Source organism: Poecilia latipinna, unplaced genomic scaffold (genome assembly GCF_001443285.1).
Source record: "Poecilia latipinna isolate Pla-1442-1.1 unplaced genomic scaffold, P_latipinna-1.0 Scaffold1809, whole genome shotgun sequence".
In the NCBI taxonomy this organism is placed as follows: domain Eukaryota; kingdom Metazoa; phylum Chordata; class Actinopteri; order Cyprinodontiformes; family Poeciliidae; genus Poecilia; species Poecilia latipinna.
The window spans coordinates 86,735-108,638 of NW_015114425.1; the positions used below are offsets into that span (position 1 = coordinate 86,735).

The 21,904-nt window shown below is 39.8% G+C and overlaps 1 protein-coding gene across 15 annotated transcripts in view; it reads right to left on the minus strand.

Moving 5' to 3' along the window:
- Window positions 1–21,904, minus strand: part of rimbp2b (RIMS binding protein 2b) — a 72,054-nt gene that overhangs the window by 27,008 nt on the left and 23,142 nt on the right. For 11 of the 15 annotated variants that reach the window (XM_015014360.1, XM_015014358.1, XM_015014350.1 and 8 more), the window contains exons 1-6: window positions 16,416–16,499; window positions 13,065–13,169; window positions 10,551–10,601; window positions 10,152–10,172; window positions 7,383–7,587; window positions 6,992–7,140 (exon numbers count right to left, since the gene is read on the minus strand). In XM_015014360.1, coding sequence (XP_014869846.1) covers window positions 6,992–7,140; window positions 7,383–7,587; window positions 10,152–10,172; window positions 10,551–10,601; window positions 13,065–13,166 — 528 coding nt within the window. In that variant the 5' untranslated portion in view covers window positions 13,167–13,169; window positions 16,416–16,499. Of the gene's footprint in view, window positions 1–6,991; window positions 7,141–7,382; window positions 7,588–10,151; window positions 10,173–10,550; window positions 10,602–13,064; window positions 13,170–16,415; window positions 16,539–18,772; window positions 18,863–21,904 lie in introns of those variants that run through there. The other 4 variants (XM_015014362.1, XM_015014349.1, XM_015014363.1 and 1 more) reach the window with 2 other exon arrangements.

A 21,904-nucleotide genomic window follows, 5' to 3' on the forward strand; every position in this document is an offset into this window, starting at 1 on the left:
ATATTGCTGAGTTGCAGTTTTTGTAGTCGGTATTTTTTCTGCTAATTGAGGTCCTATATTAACAAAAAATCTATTGAATTTATTGACGACACTTTTCAAATCAGTAATGTTCTGTTCGTTATCTATAAAATAGTCTGGATAGTTGTTATTGTTAGATTTTCTAATAACTCTATTTAAAATATTCCATGTTTCCTTAATGTTGTTTTTATTCCTATCCAGTAATTTATGATAATAGTCCTTTTTACATGTTTTTATAATATTAGTTAACTTATTTTTATATTTCTTATATTTGTTTTCTGATTCAGACGTTCTATGTTTTAGAAATTCTCTATAAAGTTTGTTTTTCTTTTTACATGCCTTTTGTATTCCTTTTGTGATCCACTGTTCATTTTTTTGATTGCTTTTTCTGTTATATTGTTTGATTGGGCAGTGCTTGTTATATAATATTTTAAATGTTTTTAAAAATTCTTCATATTCTGAATTCACATCATTTATTCTATAAATTAATCTCCAATCATATGTCATCAAATCGGCTTTAGTGCTTTCAATGACTCTTCTGACCTAACCCATCTGTATTGTGATCTGATGTTTTGATCAGTTTTTTTGCAGTTACAGTCGTAGACTGTGAACAGTGGTAAATGATCCATCTATTAATATTTATTAATGTTCCACTAGTTAAACTATTTTCAAGAAAATTTGTAAAAATATTATCAGTTAATGTTGCACAGTGCGATGTATTGCGACTGGGCCTGGCGATTTTAGGATACAGGTTTAGACTGTACATGGTATTAATAAATTCTTCTGTCATTCTATGTTTATTTGGATTTTGAAGATACCATATCAATGTTGAAATCCCCACAGATAAATGCAAATTTTTGATTAACTTTTATAATAATTATTTTCTTCCATCCAGGTAATTTTTTTCTTCCATCCAGTTATTGAATATTTCTATATTTGATCCAGGAGCTCTATAAACGTAAATCATGAAGACATTCTTCTTATTTTTCCACTAGTATTTCTATAGTCACACATTCAAAAACATTATCCATGACACTTGACATTGTTTTTATCATCTTATAATTAATGTACTTTTACACAAAAAGAGCTACACCATCTTCATTTTTGTTTTTTCTGTTTTTACAAACCATTTCATAACCATCAATTTCAAAGTACATGCCCTTTTCAATATTGAGCCACGTTTCTGATAAAGCAATGATACTAAAAGTCAGTGTGAGTTGTTGGAGGTTCTGTTTGATGTTATAGAAATTTGCATACAATCTTCTACTGTTAAAGTGAATTATTGAAAGCTTATGTTCAGTTTTAGTGCTGCTGTTGAACTGGTCATCAGTGTAATAGTGAGAACTGTCATTGATACCAGTAAAAAAATAATCAAGATCAATGTCATTTTCAATATCTTGATGATAGTCGTCATACTGAAATGTTGTCAGTTCCACATCCTCATAATCAGTGATCTGTAGCAGGTTTTTGCTATGGGGGTGCCCGTCAGCTGTGCCAGTTGCCATGGTAATATTTGTATATATGACTAATAATTGGTATCGCTAGGTGCAGAGTGCATACCTGGTTGTCCTTTAAACGTCACTGGGTAATTTTGGGGTACTCGAGCAGGGATGGGTGATCAACTTGTCACAACGGTGATAAGCGATGTCCCCTCTTTGATGTGCTGCTTTTAAGCCCTGCATCAGTTCAACCCTCCTCTTCCTTACAGCATCTGTAAAGTCTTCGTTAATGTAGATTTTGGATCCCTTAAGTGCGCTGCAAAATAGTTAATCTGTCCTTGTACCTCAGGAAATTGACGACAATTGGCCTGGGTCTGTCACCTCTGGGTTTCCCAGTGCGGTGAGCTCTCTCCATCTCGATCTCATGTTGCAGGTTTAACTTTTCAGACAGAACTGTCTTCATTTTCTCCTACGTCTCAGCCCAAGTCTCGTTTGGCAGTCGCCAAACGAGTAATTTTGTTGATAACCAGATTGTTTCTCCTAGAGCAGTGGTTCTTAACCTTTTTTGAGGTACCAAACCCACCAGTTTGGTACCTCAGATAAACCAGAAGGGTTTATCATTGAACCCTTCTGTAGTGATAAATAAAATATGATTTTTTTCCCCCCCAAATTCAAGACATAGGCGATCATTAGTGATCATGGGGTGACCCAACTAGACTCTAGTTGGATCACCCTAACTAGACTCTAGTTGGGGTGACCCAACTAGAGTCTAGTTGGGTCATGGGGTGACCCAACTAGAGTCTAGTTGGGTCATGGGGTGACCCAACTAAGTCTTAATCACTAAGTCTTAAAAGGTAGAATCTCTGAGAACAGTTCTTCAACATATAGTCAGTGTTTCAGCAAAGTTGAGCTGACTGTCCAGGAACGACCCAAGGTATTTCAAATTTTCCACAGTTTCAGCAGGTTGGCCATCGAGAGAAACTGGAACCACTTTAAGGTCTTGTTTAGATCATTAGCTCTACATTCTTAAGAGAATGAAAATTTAATAATAAATAAAGACTTTGCGGTATTCTGATTTAGTAATGTAATTATATTAGTTGTGTTACCACCCCAAGCCACTAGAGGCAATAGCAACCCCGAAAAGATGCGACTAAGGAGCAGATTTAGAAGTACACCGAAAGCTACAGAATTTGGTAAAAACTGTGAGCTTTCTGGAGTAATTAAAGATGCGTTCAAATCCATGCTGAGAGTGGAACTCCTTCAATCAGTGCTCCTCCGCAGCACTGATTGGCTAAGCAATGTAACGTGATCCTCTGCAGCAAGTGATGGAAAAGCGGGGCGCGTCATCACGACTATATAAGTGTCTCTTTACCTCGGCGGCAGAGGCTCCGCCGAACCCCTGAGACCGACTCATCGAACCCCTGGGGTTCGATCGAACCCAGGTTAAGAACCACTGTCCTAGAGTGTCCCTTCAGGTTCTCCATCTTATCTGTGATTGCCAACAGGCTATCAGAAACTCTAAATATGTCCGACTGCAGCGAGTTACCTCGTACGCCAGAAAGCAGGTTTTTACAAAACAGCTTTCTGTTTTGATGTCATCCACATCTTTCTGTGTAAATTGCAGGCTGGATTTAATGTCCTACACTTCTTGTTTCAACTTGTCCAGTCTGGTGTTTGTAGTGTCCATAATGATTTTAACAAAGCCTTTGAAATTGTCCTATTGTTGTTGAAGCAACTCCATGTACATTTCCTTCTGCTGGCTCAGTAACTCTTTGACTTGCATGAGTGATACAAACTCCTCTTCTGGTCTCATCTCAGTCTTGGATCCTTTTGGAGGCATTATTTCACTCAGTTTTTTTTAACCTAAAGTTTTCCTCAAAGTGATTATAAAAATGTTTAATTTTCTCAGCTGAAACGTGATGGCGGCGTTCTTGCTGAGTTGACTCCACTTCTGGTACCGTTTCCCTCAAAAACATATGTGATGATTAGCTGGTGAACTTACCTAGTTCCTCATCTTCCATCTTCTTGTAAAAGACTGTTTTGTTGTATAATTGTGACTAGTTGACTAGCTACCTAAAGAGTCATTGCACAGTAAAAAATTAACGTGTCAAGTTATTAGTGTAACCCAGAATTTATGCATGTAATTCTTCCTGTATTTATAGTCGGATTTTTAAAACCAGGTGTCTCTTTCCTAATTTATTTTTCTGAGACTTTGCCTGACACTTTAAATGGAATTTGGGGCAATATGCAGACCTTTATTTTACCTGGCTCAGCTCTCATTAAATCTGCTAAGCAGAAAAAGAGCTTCTCCAGGGAAAAGATGGCTGAAGTCACTCAGAGATTATCCCAGTTTGTGCTAAAAATGCTTAGTTTTAGAAGGTATTCAGATACTGATTGTAGTGGAGTCAGTGTGTTAATGCTTTTCCTGGCCTATGAGCCCTGAACTGTGAGATTTGCTTAGATTTAATACCTTATTACGCTAATGAGGTACTGTTTAAGAAACATAAAATGTTAGGCTAATTAACACTGGCTTCTGCAGAACTGCTGTACATGTGAGTTGTAATTTAAAATGTGAAAATGAAGCCTTTTTGGCTTTTCTTGAATATTTTTAGTTAAACTTTGTTGGAAATATTAGCTTATAAAACAAACTGGTATGAAAAATGATTTTTTTTTCAACTTTTGTTTTTTCTTCTAAATTTTGTTTTGTTTTTACAGATAAAGACCAGAGACTAACCATTTCCCCACAATTTGATGTCAATAGAAATGTGCATACTACATGAGGAAATGGATTGGGCTCTAGAGACCCTCTGTCTAATAGCGAGCCTTTCTCTCTTCTGTAGCTTTGATAACTTGAGTGTGATGCTTTATGTCACCATCTACCAGATTTCATCTGGGTTATACCAAACATGTCCTCTGTTTTGGTGTTAAAAAACAATTATATTTTAGACTAGGGCTGAAACGATGATTCGAGTACCTCGATTATTAAATTCCTTCAGGAAAATCTATCTGCCTTGAAGCAAATTATGTTTTATTATTTAGTGCACAGTATTCTGGCTGGGTCATTATTTGCGTTGCGCAGCGCTCTCACTTCTGCCTAAAAGTTTTTGACGAAAGCTAAGTGTTAGCTTAGCTTTCGTCAAATTTTAAAGTTTGGTCTGGGAGGATTTTATTTATTGAAGATGTCCAGGTTTTTATCGTTTTCGGGGGACCAATAAGCATCCTTAAAATGACTGGTGCGATACCTGGAGTATGGCAGCGTTTCTCCTGCCGGATCTGGCTGGTGGCCGTGAAGAGTGAACGGCGGGGAAGAGGGTGGCCGGTGTATTTATACAGGTGAGCGAACAGAGTGAACACTGCGGGAGACTGTGCTTTAGATGCATAGCTTTTTGATCAAACCGGAAAATTTATTTCATATCATCCCGGTCTCAACAAATGGGTGGTGGAGCACATCGTGATGATACATAGCTGGTAGATAAGCTTCTGTGTGTGAGGAACAAAGGTGTCAAATCTTGTTGCTAAGATGGACACAAAAGCTATAAATGTTTGGGCAAGGTGAGAGTTCATCTACTAAATTGACTGAAGATGAATACATAATCTAAAAGGAGAATAGCCTGCCTATTCTGAGCCTGCCTCTTTATTATTAAATTATTAAATAATTTAAAATTTTGTATAACTTTTCTTCAAGTTAACGTAGAAAATGAGCTATTATTGTTACAAGTTAATATTCTAAAATTCAGAAAAAGTAATTATTAGGGATGCTCAAATATAAGAAATTGGACTGATGTTGATATCCGATAGTAACACTGCTGTTTTGTTGGATTTACCAATATTTTATTTTAAATTTTTTTATATGATTATGCAATCAATCGTAAGAATAATCAGTAGAATACTTGATTATTAAAATATGCATATACAGCAGCCCTGTTTTAAACATATCTGTCCAAAGAAAATTGGACAGAAAGTACTGGGATTTTCAGAAATTCCCGACCCTCCCAATCTTGGAAAAGTCTAGAAATGTGTCCTCCAAAAAAATCATAAAAGAAACCTTTGTATTTAAACAATATCAGCATCAAAAGGCAAAAGAAACAAGGAATTCAGTAAATCTGCCATTCATCCAAGAAATTTTTTTTTAATTTTTAGGTCCCCCTCCAGCCATTTTTAGAACAATGGTTTAGTCCATTGTGTAGGAGGAGCAACAGCAGCGCTGCTTGTAGAGCCACTGTAGTGAGAAGCTAGTTGTGGCTCTGCAGTACAAACAAAAAAACAAAACCCTCCAGTAAGTAAATACTTAAAGCAAAAGACATGTAACACCTTTGATTTACTTTCATTGCTCAATGTGAAGAAACACATTAACAGTAAAAATCAACCTGCAGTTTGTTATTTCATTACTTTGGCTGAATCATGTTGAACTGCCTCTTTATGCCTTGGAAATCACAACTAGCAAAACTCGCTACATTGCTTTTATAGACTTAAGCTTTTTCTGTCAAAGGTAGCAAATATTTCAGTTACATTTAACTCTAATGAGAAGAGGTTGAAATGGAATGGAATGCACTGTAGGTAATGGCAGCAACTCCAGTTGTTCCTCAGCAGTATTGACTTTATTTGTCCTTATTTACGTTCGTTTTAACTATATGTGGAAACAGCAAGAGCATACACAAGAGTCAGCTCTCTTTCTTATTCAAGAGAAGAGTTGCAGGCTCTGAAGAAGAGCCCGAATGGATGGAGGCACGCCATCCCAGCGGAGCCGAGGAGAAGGTATCGAGGCTGCAAGGCTGGGGCTAAGCGCCTAGCGCCCCGCCTCCAGGAGCTACGTGCTATGCTTCGTTACATGCGACCTAACGCGAGTTGTTGTTTTTCTGATACAANGCTGTTCATTTAGACTGATGCTTAACTCAAAAATGGGAAGGGACACATCAGCCGAAAACAGAGATGCTGATCCAAGAGCAACACGGCTGTGTGTGTGTGACAAGGACTCCGGGCCAAATATAAATAATTATTGTTAATGGCAAAAAAGCAGCAAAAGCCTCCTGCACAGTTACAGTAAGTTAATTTATCCATCTAAAAAGTCTGAGAGTTTTATCGTTTCAATTATTGGCAGAGCAGTAATTTATTGTGAAAAGTTTTCCAAGAAGCCACATCCTGTTTTATGGTGCTTTTCTATATTTTGAGGTATGTAAAACAAAAGGCAGCAATAGTCTGTCTTGTAAAAGAGCTGAGGAGCAAAGCTGTCGCAGTTTACATTTTAGTCTTGTTTGCACAAAGATCTCAGTCCCATAAGCAGGAAGCTTTTTATTGCGGCTGTGGGTTTGCAGTGATGCAGAGGAAAGGATTCAGCTCAAGACTTTTATTTTTCCATTTCTAGAATCCCATCTCCAGTCTCTAGTTTAACCGATGAGCTCATTGTTGCTCTCAAATCAGACGAGTCCAAATTGTGTTTTTTTTTTTTTTTTTTTTGCGTTTTGGAGAGCAGACAAAAAACAGAGAGACACTCAATAAAAGGACCACGGCGGATCAGAGCGGGCACTAGCGGGTACCTCAGAGAGGAAAGCTCGTGCTGGGCTGCTGGCTCGACTGCGACTGAGGAATGTTGGCTTGACGGAAAGGAGCTCGGGCTTGTCTCCACTGATCTGGAGTGGTCGAATGAATTCAGATATCAAAGATCTGCTTGTTGGACCCTCACTGCCTGTGGAACAAACACCCCTTCTCATCAGATCCTCGTAGCAAAAAACAACAACAAAAGATGCAAGGAAAGATAAATACACCTCCATCTAATCTTTTGAAACCTGAAACTGTTTCTCTTTTTACCAAATTGAGTGCGAACAATACAGCTACACTTGTATATTTATTAGATAGTTTGCAGTCTTAAAGAGAAAAGATGATAAAAACAAACAGCGTATTCACAAACCTCACAGACTTTCTCCGTACCTTTCTCGATTGGAGCGGCCAATCCATTGAGGAGCTGTGATAAGGATTTGTTGGGGGACCCCGGAGACTCACTCAAAGTTAAGGGTTCAGTGCTAAGGATGTCGAATTTCCCAGCCTGAAGCCGGAACTTCTCCAGCTCTTTGGAGAGGAGGTTGAACTGCTCACTCTGAGACCGACATTTTTCCTCCAGCTCTCGGACTTTGGCCTGACGACGTCGGGCGGAGGAGCGTTAGAGAGCAGAAACGGACAAAGAGCGAGGCAGGCAAACGTGGACACACGAAGAGGCAAGGTCAAAAGGGAGGGACAGACAAAGAGAGAAGTAAGACGGGTGCAAAAACAATGCCGACATTATTCTGAACGTTGCACATGCCGAACAGTGGTGCATGCATGCAAATAAAATGTTGAATGTTTACATGTTGGACTGAAGTGACACGATACGAAGGCACTACAGAACAAAAACTCAAGTAACCAGAAAAGTCCAAAGAAAATGCAACTTTTAAGAGTCTTTGAATAAATCTGGATGACGAGAATGAAACTTGACATTTTTCTTATTGAGCTGATGACAGTGTGAAGATCAAAACCAACAATTTGAACCTGAGATCGAAACGTCAAAAATGCACTTGGTAGCGACCAAATAAGACATCTATGTTTATTCCACATATACCTGGAAGAGAAATATATCGTCACCTTAAATATCGTTGGTTGTGGTCTTCACGACAGAAGAATACAATAAGAAAAATTTCAACCGCTTTCATATACGTAAAACGGCGGGAAAGGCTGAGGTACAAACTCATGGAAAGTCCAGGCACTGCAGCACGTTTTCACAAGCCTAATGATGAAATTCACCAGCAATCATTTCTCAGCGGTCTGACCCAAAGACACACCTTAAGGCACTATGATTTTTTTTATTTATTTTACTTTTCCCCATGAACAGCTCCAATTAGGGCTGTTTTGGACACGCTGTGACCATTTTACACATGCTACAAACAGCATGCTACATGAAGGCAAACAATGAGATTTCTACAAATCTAAGAGAGAATACAAAGTCAAGAAACAGACATTTTTCACACACATGCTGAAAAACGTTCAACATGCCATTAAAGAAACAACATGTAACATTATTTTACTCTCTTTAAGATTTCAGGTCAGTGTACTGGAAACTAAGAATATTGCTAATATTAATTTTATAATTTGCCAAAACATTCAGGATCTAGAGTCTGCCGCAGATAAAAGTCTTGAATCAGCCCCTATTTCCTTAAGTATTGCTTCAATGTAGCAAACATTTTTCGTAAAGGTAATGTAGGAAAATGGAACCATCAGCACTTTCCTTAGAGCTAGACGGCCATCTAACCTGAGGGATCAGTGGAGAGGCATCTTATTCAGGGAAGTGATCAAGAACGCCATGCTGACTTTGCTCTGTGGGGGAGCAGAACCTTCCAGAAGGACAAACATTTCTGCATCAATCCACCAATTTACCAAGAAAGTCCGACCGTGACAGATAAAACTCTCTGGTCTGATCAGGCAAAGATTGAACTCTTTGGCAAAAAACAAGGCATGATGTTTGGAGGGAACCACCCGCTGCTCAACATATGCCTCATATCATTCCTAATGTCACTCCTACAGTGAAACACGGTTGTTTGTGGGGATATTATTCACAGAAATGGGAAGACTACTCAAGGATAGATGACTGTAGGAATGTAGAAACATTTTGGATAAAAACCTGTCAGAGTGCTCTTGACCTCAGACTGGGCCTGGAGTTTGTCTTCCAGCAGGACAACAAACCAAAGCAAACAGCAAGATAGAAACAGGGCGGTTTGAGCAAATGGGGTGTGGGGGGAACTGTCCAAAAACAGCTCTGCCAAATTCGTGGCTTCATGTTTTAGAAGACCTGAAGCTGTGATTGCTGCCCAATGTGCTTCAGCAGTTTGAATAATGGCTGTGAATACATGGGAAGTCACGTGTTTTAAGTACAAAACAGGAATTGAATATATTTCGGAATATGGCTTTAACGTAAGAATGTGGAAAAGGTGAAGTACTGTGACTTACTTCTGGATGAACTGCCTATATAGATGGATCACTGTTTTCTCTATAAGAGCTTTCTTCATCCTTTGAAGGTTTACAACTTGTTGCTAAGTGCTGCGCTGTCAAAAGAACATCAGAAAATCTAACCTGCTATTCAACAAGGCAGCACGGAGAGATGAGTCAGGCTCCAAGGATTTGAATATGTAAAGAAATAAGGGGCTGTGCAAGATACTTTTTTCATTCACATGTAAATAATTAGGATTTTATTTTTATAAACGTGAAGTTTGTGCACAATAACCTGCTGGGGAAAAAACCCAAAAACATTCAGCCTGAATTTTTCTTCATAATCAAGCAATACTGATGAAGTAGGCCGAGTTTCCTCTTGTAAACTCTCTCTGAAGGAAAATATGAGCCCTAGTTCAGTGAGTGAAGCCAAATAAAGATTGCTCAAATGAAACTCAGAACACTTTTGAAAATTGACACTTCACAATTTCCATCTGGTTGTACCAGATTTATGTTACTCCCCCCCTCCCCCCGGCACTAACTTAGGCAGATATATAGCACCTAATGCTACATTTCTAAACCCAGCCCACATTGAATAACAGTTTTTGAAGTGTGGTGAAACATAATTTCTATCACATGGTTTTTTTTTTGTTTTTTGACTGCATAGTCTGCTGTATCCTATTGCATTTTACTGGTGTGGTTCTAAAAAGCACAAGGAAATAAATAAAAGCAATTATGAAATACCTGCATGCTGTCCAAGTGGTTCTGTTTATGCATAAACATAGACCCATACAGTAAAAAGAGATGCAGGGAGAGAAATCAAATATGTGATCACTCACACATATCTTGAAATTATATTAAAATAAATATAAAAACAACTTGCTTCACACTAACATACAGCCAAACTTGTAAACAGGTCACTTATATGGATCCAAAGTGCATATTTGCATTTCAAAAATAAATGAAAGAAGACTAAATATATGAATTCAATTTGAAGAAAGAAATAGCACGGCTGTCAAGGTTTTCTATAGTGACATAGTAAAGATGAGAAATTTACTCACAGCCTGATCTCACATTCTCATGCAGCACCCACACAAAAACACACAGCCAGCCACCCACCCACCCCCGTGTCCAGACGCTCACCTCTAACAGATGGACAGCGCCTTCATGTTCCTTTTTAGCCTCAACCTGAGCCTGGGAAACACAGGGGGCAGTTCACTCATGTAGCACTCTTTGTTGATGCTTAATGTCACTTAAACCAGAGAAAGGCTTTCACAAACAGCACAGAGGCATTTCAAAGGCACAAGAACTCAACGAGTTATAGAGTTTCCTTTGCTACAGATGCTGAGCCAATAAAACCTAACGGGTTATTAATTAAGTTGATGATTCGGATCGTACTTAAATGTTGTGGGTTTTTCCTTCTACTGTTTTCATGTTTGGAGATTTCTTAACTCCCTGTTTGAATCATCTGCTTGTCAGAGAAAAAAAAACTGTCTCCAATATACGGTGACCTGGCATAACTACTCATACATTTTAAGTATTTTATTAGGATTTTTTTGGACCAAATAAAAAAAACACAAAGTAGTGCTTAATTTTGAAGTAGAAGGAAAAAATACTGTACATGGTTTTCAACATGTTTCACAAATAAATGAAAGGTGTGGTGTGCATTTGTATTTGCCCCCCTTTTACTCTGACGGCCTTAATTAAAATCTAACTGCCTTGACAAGTCACCCAATTAGGAAAAGGAGTCTGCATGTATTTAATTTCATTTAATTTCAGTGTGAGTTCAGGGATTCGGTGAAGGCCTCCAACGCTCGTTAGAGAACAATAGTGAACAAACGGCACAATGGAGACCAAAGAGCAAAGCAGACACATCGGGGAGAAAGTTTTTAAGGAGATAACATCAAGATTATGTTGTAAAACAGTGTTCCATCGCTTGACGTTTTAAAGAGCTCTGCTGAATCCATCACACCTTAAGAACGTCACACTGAACAAATTAAATCTGAGCCGAAGCACGGTGGTGGTGGCATTATGATTTGGGTAATTATTTTTCTCAGTGGTGAAGCTGCTCAGTGTTGATGGACAACAGAAGAAACTGAATACGGTGCGGTGCTGGAAGAAGACTTCTCAGAAGCAGCACAACAGAAACAAACCTCGAGCAACAGTGGAACGGCTTGGACCACTTTAATGTGTCGCATTGGCTCAGCTGGATTCAAGACATAAATCCAATGGAAAATCTTTGACAATCCTTTAGAGGCACCATCTATCAAATCTGACTGAGACGTAATCGCAGCTGGCAGGAGGTTCGACAAAGTGATGACTCAGAAAGGCCGGATACAAATGCATGCCACACTTTTCAGAGTTTTCTTAAAAAGCGTAATATAACACGTACCTATACTAGCACTTCACAATTATGCTACTTCACTGCTTTGTGTTAGTCTGTCGCATAAAATCCTCGTAAAATGCACTGTGGTTGTTGCGGGACAAAACATTCATGGGATAATTTTGTATAATTAATATTACAACTCGCACATCCAAACCGTTTCACTTCTGGTTTCTCTGAAAACAGAAACGGCGCCGAACGCTGCTCTTTGTTCACATTAAACACCATCATGACGTGTGTTGATAGACTGCTGTCGCGTCTGCAATGCCCCGGCTATATGTTTTACATTGATTTGTTTGCGTTCCATTTGTTATTGGATAATTGCCTACTTTGAAAGATCGCTCTGTCACCACTGAGCATGTGGAGTAATTGAAATTAATTGCTTTGCCTTTTCTAAGGCTCTGTGCAAACAAATATAGATTTAATTCAATCGAGTTTTATGTTTTTGTAAGTAATTAGCAACACTTCTGTAGTGCCTGCAAGAGGAATGAGCTTTACGTAACGTAAAACACGGTGACTGTGAGGGAACACGGCAGCACACACGACATTTCCCTTTGCAGGAGCTACAAACATCTGCTACACATATGCATATAAGAGCATGTGTGGACTTTACAGGATGATAAATCTCCTTTGCAGTCCATCAGTTTGGGAGAACACAGAGAGCAGCCTGTGTCTGAAGGGAGATAAGGCCATAACGAGCTTCTGTTAATGAGAGAGAGAGAAAAAAAAAAGCTGAGAGCCACAGCCTGTAAAAAGCTGACTGTGAAGTTGGGGCGCTACAGCCACGGCAACACTGTGGTACAAACTGTTTTTCTAGAGATGGCACTGGTGACAATTCCTATCACGTTCACACCATCAGCAATCTCAGCGACTGCCGGGTTCGCTTTGACATCACAGTCGGCTCCAGTGCACAGAAGAGGAGACTCGACCATCAAATGGCCGAGAAAGGCTTTTGTTTTATTATTTTCTGTCATTTCTACTCTACGTTACAAATTGCCGATGAGCTCGCGCGTAACAAACAGGAGGAGTGATCAAGAGGATGAACTATTGGGGGGGGTTGATGATAAAACGAGACAGGTAAGGGTTGCAGTGTATTGATGGAGTGTTTTAGGGAAGTTTTGCCTTTGCTGCGCAGTATGCGTTCCAACGGTGTTCAACTAAAAATGCTCTTTGACCCGTAACACATACTAAGATCAGAGCGAGCAAACAAACAACAACAAAAAAAAGCCCAGTCCTCTGGCGCTGTGAGTGTTACACAATCGGACTTCTCTTACCTTCTGAAGAAGGTCAATCTCCTGCTGCTTTGCATTGAGTACAGCCAAGGCCTGCTCATGCTCCAACTCTAGCTGCTGCCTTCGCTCTGCAGCCTCGCGCATATGCTGTCCACAAAGGACGGCAGGGATGGAGAGCCAGAAGGAGAAGAGGGGGAGCAGAGAGGGCTGATGTTAGTGGGACTGAAATCCAGTGACGTTCTACTTTTTAGAAAAGCATCTCAGATCTTCAAGTCCGTATTTACTGAAGACGAAGCGGTAAACGTGACTAATGGTGAATCAGAGGCTGATGCCTACATCTTTGAAGGCGTGAACTTTCATTTGTAAAACAGATGATTCTATTTTGTTGTGAATGATCAACAAATCTGAATGAATTTAGGTTATAAAAGAAGACAAGAGATGCTTTGCGTTTTAAACAACGAAAACAACAACAAACATTGTCTTGTAAAAGTACTCACACCCCTTTTTTCCACTTTCCCACTTTTTGTCACCTCACAGCCACTCGTATTAGAAGAAAACGTCACATAGCTGGAGTGGAAGGGAAATTACACATGCTTTTCTACTTTTTAGTTCATATCTGAAAAGGGTTGCTTTTGTATGTTTAGCCCCCTTTATTGCCTTGCCCCTAAATAAAATCCAGTATAGTGAAATGCCTTCAGACGTCACCTGAACAATAAGCAGTGGCAGTAATTAAGAGTCAACCTGTCTTTAATTGAAGATCCGAATAATCCCTGGATTTATGTCGCTATGCAAAGGTTTGTTGGAAAACATTAGAGAACAAACAATCATGAAGACCAAGGAGCGCACCAGCGGACCAGCGGAGAGAACCTACTAACGCAGTTTTTCTGTCGCTTTGGTGCATTTCTCAAATAACTTTCGACATTTGCAAAACAGAAAGTGCATTTCTCAAAACAATTTGCACAAACAGCGAAACACCAGGAATTACCTGCAAAATCCAGTTCATTTCTCAAAAATTAAATATGTGTCAGAATTGCCTCAGAATTGTTTCACTGTGTTCGGACAAGACAAACTGATTAGTCACGTTTTCAATGTAACAGTGTACTATGGGGAGGATGTCCTGTTGTAAACTGTGGCTGGACATGCTTTTACTGTAATTTGTTGGCAGATTGTGTCATTGTGATACAGAAAGCAGGCGCAAAGAAAAAATAAATAAATCTAAAGCAGCAACAGGAAAATATGTAAGACCAAGACTGTACATGCAGTGCTGCATAAATTACAGTGAAGTCTTCATATATTTTCTATCTCTATACTGAGAAAAATCCCTTCATGGGGTTAAGGATTGAAGAGTGGGGTAAGAGGAACTCCATCAGCTTCCTGTGTGGGTCACAAACCACTGCCTGATGATGCTGGAGCGATGGAAAGTAGCAGATGTCCTCAGCCTCTTCTGCTCTTCCTCTGTTTTGCCTCCTATCTATTCTGCCGCAGCCTCCTCCTCCTCCTCTTCTTCTTCTTTCTGGCTGTTGACCCTGTCCAAATCCTTGTCCTTTCATTGTCGGTAATGTAACATTGTGTTGTGCTCTGACTATATCCACTGTATTGCTACCAGCTGATAGTTCATGAGATGTACCTTCAATCTATTTCAGACACCTGGTTGATCGTTGGTCGATCTAACGCTTCATGTACATCGGAGAAACTCAGTATTCGCCTGGGAGCAATTTGTCAGTTCAGGTCAGATGTAGAATAAAGGCCAATGTAAATGTCTAGACGCATTACGACAACCTGTTTGAGCATTTTGCATCTTGAGACTTGTACAATAAACTTAAGCTGACCTGCTGTGGAGATCAAGACGATTCAGAGACCAGTATAATACGTTTTGATTAACATGACAAAAGCAATTGAAAATGTAGGAAAAAGCAAAGAATTGTACATAATCATTTGCAAGATGTACAAAAGCATGTGTGACTTGCTCAAATGTATGAGGAACTGCTGTTTTGACGTGCACACAATGATTTGAAGATTGAACGAGTAGTTTTTAGAATTTCAATTTTGTTCTGAGAAATGCACCAAAGCGACTGAGAAAAACTGCATGGACTCAGTTTGCTAGTTAGATGATTTCTGAAGGCATTTGGTTGGATTGCATTTCATGGCATTGGGGGTAAAGGCAGCTGAACACAAATGCACTCTGGCTTTCAATTCCCTTTTACCTCCCACTCTACAGTTATACACCAACTTGTTGGTCAATCACCTAATATTCAAAACAACAAAATGAAATGTGTGGCTGTAACGTGACAAAATGTGAAAAGGTTTTCAGGGGATAGAAATAATCCTGCAAGACAGTGCAAATACACTTGGACCTCCAGGTTTGCTGCCCCCTTTATGTATCACTATGCCTCTTTAAAGCCTTGTTAAACAGGAGTCTTTAAAAGTTGTCCTCAGAGATTTTGTCTTTAAATGATCAATCTGGAGGCTTTTATGTGACATTAAAAGGGTGAACAAACTCTGTTAGCGTGCTCACTTGCTTGTGATCATCCATCTCAACCAAAGAAGCCATCCAAAGGAGGGACTTGAATGCTAGGAACTTTGTAACACAGGATGCCTGTGACATCTAGTCGCATCACTGCTTCCAAAATGTGTAAACCGTTGACGCGCTACGGTGGAAGAAGCAAATGACATTTTCATGCTCGTGAAAAGTTACGTTCTAAAATCGGCAATGTCGTCGAACTTATAGGTGACATCATCATCATCATCATCATCATCATCATCGTGGATGGTGACCTGGCTTTTCTCTTTCCTCTTCCTCCCCCTCTCATCATAAAGCCAAACTCTTCATCATCCTGCCTCATGCATAAATCACATTCCACAGTGCTGTAGTCGAAGCCAAGTGATTGTTTTTTTTTTATTTTCATTTTTTATGTCTGATAAACAACTCGTCGATAAAGGGAGACAAAAGCACAGCCACTGACATGAAACATTCAGTACGGGAATAAGTCAAGCTGCTCCCAAAACAGGTGGCCATAGCAGTGATACCTTAGAAATCTAGCAGGGGGAAGGAAGAGGGGGACGAGGGAGGGAGGAAGCAACAGATCCAGTGAAGTTGGACAACATAAGAGTGACATAGGTAAGAAAAGAGGGCAGACTGCTCCCAGCTTGTGCTCTTTCACAGCTCCAGGTCAGACCTTCCCAACACGACGCTGGAAGGCAACAGACACGTCGAGGACATTAGAAACCATAGAGGAGGAGGCTAGAGTGGCACAGGAAGGAGAGGAGGGGCTGGAGAAGAGGTAGGCTCTACAAAAACACCTGCATCAAAACCCCAGAATGAATGGATTTCCAGATCCAGAAGGGGACACAGAATGGACAGACGGCGGCGTCACCAGGGTCGCATTGTCTTACCTTGAGCACCTGCTCTAGGTTCTCCAGTTTGCCTTGGAGCTGGTTCCTCTCCCACAGGGCTAAATCTCTCTCCTGCGTCACAACACCAAGCCTCTCTTTGAGCTGGGCATACTCTGATTTCACCTGTTCAGATGGAACAAGTCAAGAGTCAAGGCAGACGAAGGTGACAGTCCAAAAGCAAAACATGTTTCGATTCTTGATCTGGACAGCGTTTTATGGTTTTGTTCGGTTCCAGGCCAACTCATTAAACCCTATCCCCGTTTCATATCATTGCATTGTCATTTAATTTATTTGAAAACAAACCATTTTGGAATCCATCTATTGAAGCCTTTGTGTGTCAGCTTTCTTTCTTTGCAGTCAAGTTCTTCAATGAATTTTAAAGTTAAATAGGCATAAAAATGCTAAAAACTCACATACAGTATTATCTTGTATATCTAAAATCGCTTTGCTATTTGAGGTGAGAACGCCAGGATGTTTGTCAGTAGTTAAAAACCTGCAACAAATCGATAACTGCGCAGTTCTTTCACTCTTTTCCCTTTCTGACACGCTTCTTGTTATGGAACCAAGTGACTGCAAGATTAGCCGTATCATCTTCACACCTGAATTGTTTTGTGACTTTATCAAGCACGGCTAAATGCTACGATCCTGACAAAATCTGTCTCTGGCAGCAAACAGGTGCATCATGCATCTTTCTATGTATTTCTCACACCTATCCTTTGACAGGCAGAGCTGCTTAAAGTTGAGCTGCTGCAATTTGACACAAATGATTGTTCACCTGTTGCCAGCAAAAGTTGCCCTGGAAAATACTCAACTTTCATTTAACTGACCTCCATAAAGTAGCGCATAACATTTTATTTTTTATTTTTTTTAACAAATACGAGTCTGAAGACTGTAGCTTGGATCAATTCAAGCCCCAAATACATTTCACTCCAATCACAATACATCTTTTGTTCTCTCCTAGCTTTGCACACTGAAAACTGAAAAGCTCTCCAATTCAAACCAGCTAAAGCTTTGATAAATTAGTTTTAGAGAGTTTTGCTTAAATACTTAATTGTTCGAAATGACTGAACCAAAAAAAACAAAACAAACAAAGAAAAACTAATGAATGAAAGAAAAGAAGAAATCTGTAAGCAGCAGCTCTCAAGTCTTGCCACTGATTTTCAGGTAATTGTAGGTCTAGACTTTGAGATCTTTTGAACAGTGCAAAGCAAGTTTTATACCGACTGAGATATCAATGCAAAGGATTATGAATACAAATCCACACTACACTTTTCAGATTTTATTTTTGTGGAAAAAAAAAAAAAGAAAACCCGTATAATCTATCGGTCTGACGAATAAAATACTGAGAAAACACATTAAAGTTTGGAGCTATAAAGTGGAAGTAGATAATTTTGAAGAGGTGTAAATACTTTTACAAGGGACTGTGTGTGATAAATCAATGTGTCTTATAATGCGACTCAGACACAATTTGCTGAAATCATTTTTCGAGCAAACATTTTCTTTAGAGACGGTATAAAGTCGTGTGAAGAAGGAAACTGAACAAATTCGTAGAAGCAGCGTTTGCAACTGCTTCTAAGGAGGGAGTATTTTCCGTCAGCGCTTTTAATGGCCCCTAATCGCCACTGAGCTGACTGGCTCCTGCAGCTGTAATGTGGTAAAACCCTTCCCTCAGAGCAGCCATGAATGACTAATGATTCCTTAAGGAGATAAACTGTACAAACACCAACAAATCAAAACACAGACTAGTAAGTCTGCTTGAGCAGCAATGCCAACACACAGCACGAACCCACTGGTGTACATTAACCCACCCGTCAGACCTAACCGTGACACGCTGATCCAAATTACACCAGAATCGGCTAAAGCCGGTTTATTACAAGCAGGACCTCTCCGACCGCAGGAGCCAGGCTGAAAATGTGTTTGCAAAGGACAAGACCTGGACCGCACTGTACCCTGCTTCTTTTAATATCGGCCTGATATGAGAACGTTGCTCCCAGAGTCATTCGTATCCTGATAAAATAACATTTAACCTTAGTGGCAAACACCTGCCTCTGAGCTGCTACTACAGGAAATTGCCTCACTCATAGAAAGGCCGGAGGTCTCTGTTTGCTAAACTATTTCGACTGGGTGTCAATATCTCTGCAACATTTTACTTCCTTCAGTCATGTCCTTCACTAGAATGCTGGATATAGCTAAGTTCTCGTAAGACCCAGACAGCCTCCAACGCCGCATCAAAGCGAAGAGAGGGAGGCCGTGATCTACGAAGAGAAACACACCGAGAACCGAGTGCCGAGCTAAAAGCTCTGTGAAGATGCATTTAAGGAGGGAGAAGCCTTCTATAAAGCCTTTTCACCTCTTACCTTTTCATACTCGGATGCTTTGTGGCTGTTGTTGAACCACTGAAGATTCAAGTGCTTGTTCTCCTGCAGGAATTCTTGAAGTTCATTCTCCTAGGCAAAGGAGTCAGAAAGAAAGCAGCTCTCAGAACCCGAAAAGTCACCGTGATTAGAGGAGAGGAATGCACTCAAACCCGGCGTGTTGTAGGCAACGACCCATGCATTATTCATCTGAGGAGACCGCTTCAGGTTCTGCAGTTTGTGGAGGAGAGAATCACTAAAAGAAGCAGCTGCCATTTGCGTCAACCACAGCGGTAAAATAATATTGACATCCAAGTGGCTTTTATGCGAGCATTTGCAAAACGAAACCCATATAATCTTCAGAGCTTTTTTTCTCTCTCTCTCTCTTGCTCTTACGCGTGCGTACCAAACTTTTTTCAAATCATGTGTGCCCAGCGCAGAGTAAAAGAAAAACAATCTCTTCACCGTAGGAGGGGAAAACTAATTACATTCAATCAACAATTGTAAAGTGTGCCGTGGAAGCAATTTGCAGTGTCAACTGTTGGGTTCTCCACAACGAGCAATTTATTGCAGCTCCGGCAGCCAAGGGTTGTTGTTGTTGTTGTCAGGAGCTGGGAAACCCACAGGCTCATGCATGATACATTTACTGTATAACGGAGCCCCTTTGTGGCCTGCGATGGCGGGTCTGCTCCCAGTGCCTTATGTTTAACTTATGAAGGATGCTTCAGAGTTGAACTGAAGATTAAAGTGAACAGGAAAAAGTAGATCCATTCCGAAGAACACTTGTTAGATGGATGAAAACGTTTTTGCTTTGTTATTGTGGTGATTTATGAGGGACGTCCGTAAACCCTTACACAGCCGTGTAACCTGTCTGCTTCCGGTGTTCGTGGAATCTCTGCAGAGGCAAACGACAGAGGAGAAACGTCGTCAAGGACAAGCACTACCAAGTAAACGGCCTGGAGAAGTCACGTCTGAGATCGGATGGGTTCTCTTTTGTTTCTTCTATAAGCTGCATGTGTTAAGCGGAATTTGTGTTTTTACTGCCAGTAATTCATCAATTTGGAGTCAATAACAATAGTCGTAGGTGTTTGTCTGTCAGGTATCCATACTGAAGAATAAAAAGCTGCCAAAGCTGAACAAAGAAACTTTTACTTTACATTGCAGTGCTGTGGGGGAAAAAAGTTGTTTTTATTTCCTGTTATATACTAATGTTTGAGGTCTTGGAGAAATTCTGATAGGCCAGCCAAATTTCGGATGTGATAGCGCACACATATCGCCACAGACAAAAGTGTCAATAAATAGACAATCAGCTTGAGCTGTATTGTTGCAGCGTTAACGCTTTAAACAGATCAATGTAAGTCATAATCCCTTGGCAAGACACGTTTTTTGTGGAGAGTCTGTGAGCCCACAGATGGAACAAATACCAAGCAGAAAACACTGCAGCCTACACCGAGCTGCATCATTCAGCTGGAAAACTGGGATTTTCTGCTGAGGCACATTTGCTTGAGTGTAGCAACATGAGTGTACAAAAAAAAACTAAAGACACAGAATGGTACTTTAAAATCGATCCAAAAGTCCCATTACTAAAAGTAAAAATCTTCATTGTGCATTGCTTTGCAGACAGAAACCTTTACATGTTTCACAAAAGCCTGTTTCCCTATTGGATTGGAATTTTACATGACAAACCAACACAATGAAGTGCATAACTGTGATGTGGAAGGAAAATGACACATGGGTTTTGAAATCAAAAATCTAATAATGGCTATCTATAGAGCTGCAATCTTTGGTTTGATGCCTATGGATAAAATGCAATGAAACTAATTGAAGTCATCTAGCTGGTAAATAGCGTCTATTATTTGTAATTTAATCACAATTTGAAACACATTAGGTAACAAACGCCATTGTGAAGATGATGAAACCCAGCAGACAGGTGAGAGTTGTGGAGAGGTACAACACAGAGTTAGGAAAGGACGAAAGCACGGACGGAAAAAAAATAAAGAACCTAATTAAAGAAACAAAGTTATAAAGAAAGGGCAAATGAAAAGAAGGAAGGAAGGACACAAAGAAAAAAGGAAGAAGAAACTTATGTACTCCTACCCCATAAACTCATATCGTATTCTCAGATGGATCCTCATTATTAAATGAAATTAAAATAATAATAAAAAAAAGAATAAACACAGGTTAATTAATTTTCCACTTTATCTGGGTTTATATTATTTATTATTTCATATTATTTGTTAAAGCCAGAATAGCTACATGATTGATATACAACAGAAAAGAAATATATTGAAGCAAAGAGGGGCCATTTTATTGTCTATCACTGCATGACTCAACCTGGTTCGAGACAGCAGCATGGTTAATTTTGATAAGCCTGACAGATGAATCAACCCTGTCATTTAACTCATGAGCAATCCAAGGATTTCACCCACTTAGTCTCTGTTCAGTACGGGAGAGCTCATCATCTGCTCTTGGTGCAGCCAGCTGTCGCTTCCTTGACTTTATTTTTAACCAAAGCCATTTGCGTCAGAGAGGTAAATGAAGGCAGAGTCATCCATGTTTCCTTCCTACAGATGACCTTTACATTTTGATATCATTAGGTAGCTGTGCAGTAGGAGGCATACAAATTGGAACATTTTAGGACAAGAAAGATGTCCCATCTGACACTCAGATGAAGCCAACGCAGTTTGTTTACAGCTTCACAGCACAACTCGTTCCCATGTCTTAGTATTTACTATTCGAAATTTAATTGGTAAGATTAAACGCAGAGTCCACACAATCTGTGTTTTCACATGAGAACATTGTTAAGTGTGTTGCCGTTTTCTTTACCAAATGATGCTCGTGTTACTGAGTGAAGCTGGTCAAGGCAACATCAATCTGCCTCATCAGCTGCATGTCGTCCGTCCACTCAGATTCTGCAAAGGGAGAGGCTAACTTTTTCATTTTGTGTCAGTATGTAATTTGTGTAACACCATTAAATAATGTAAGTCCATATGCTTCTCCAGGTCTAGTAGTTGTTTGGAAAACACTCCAACAGACTGACAGCTGATTAAGCAAATTGATGCGGCCTCAGGCAACTTTAGCACAGCGACGTGTTTACATTAGATACCCAATAATATAGTATTCCCGGTGAGTTGT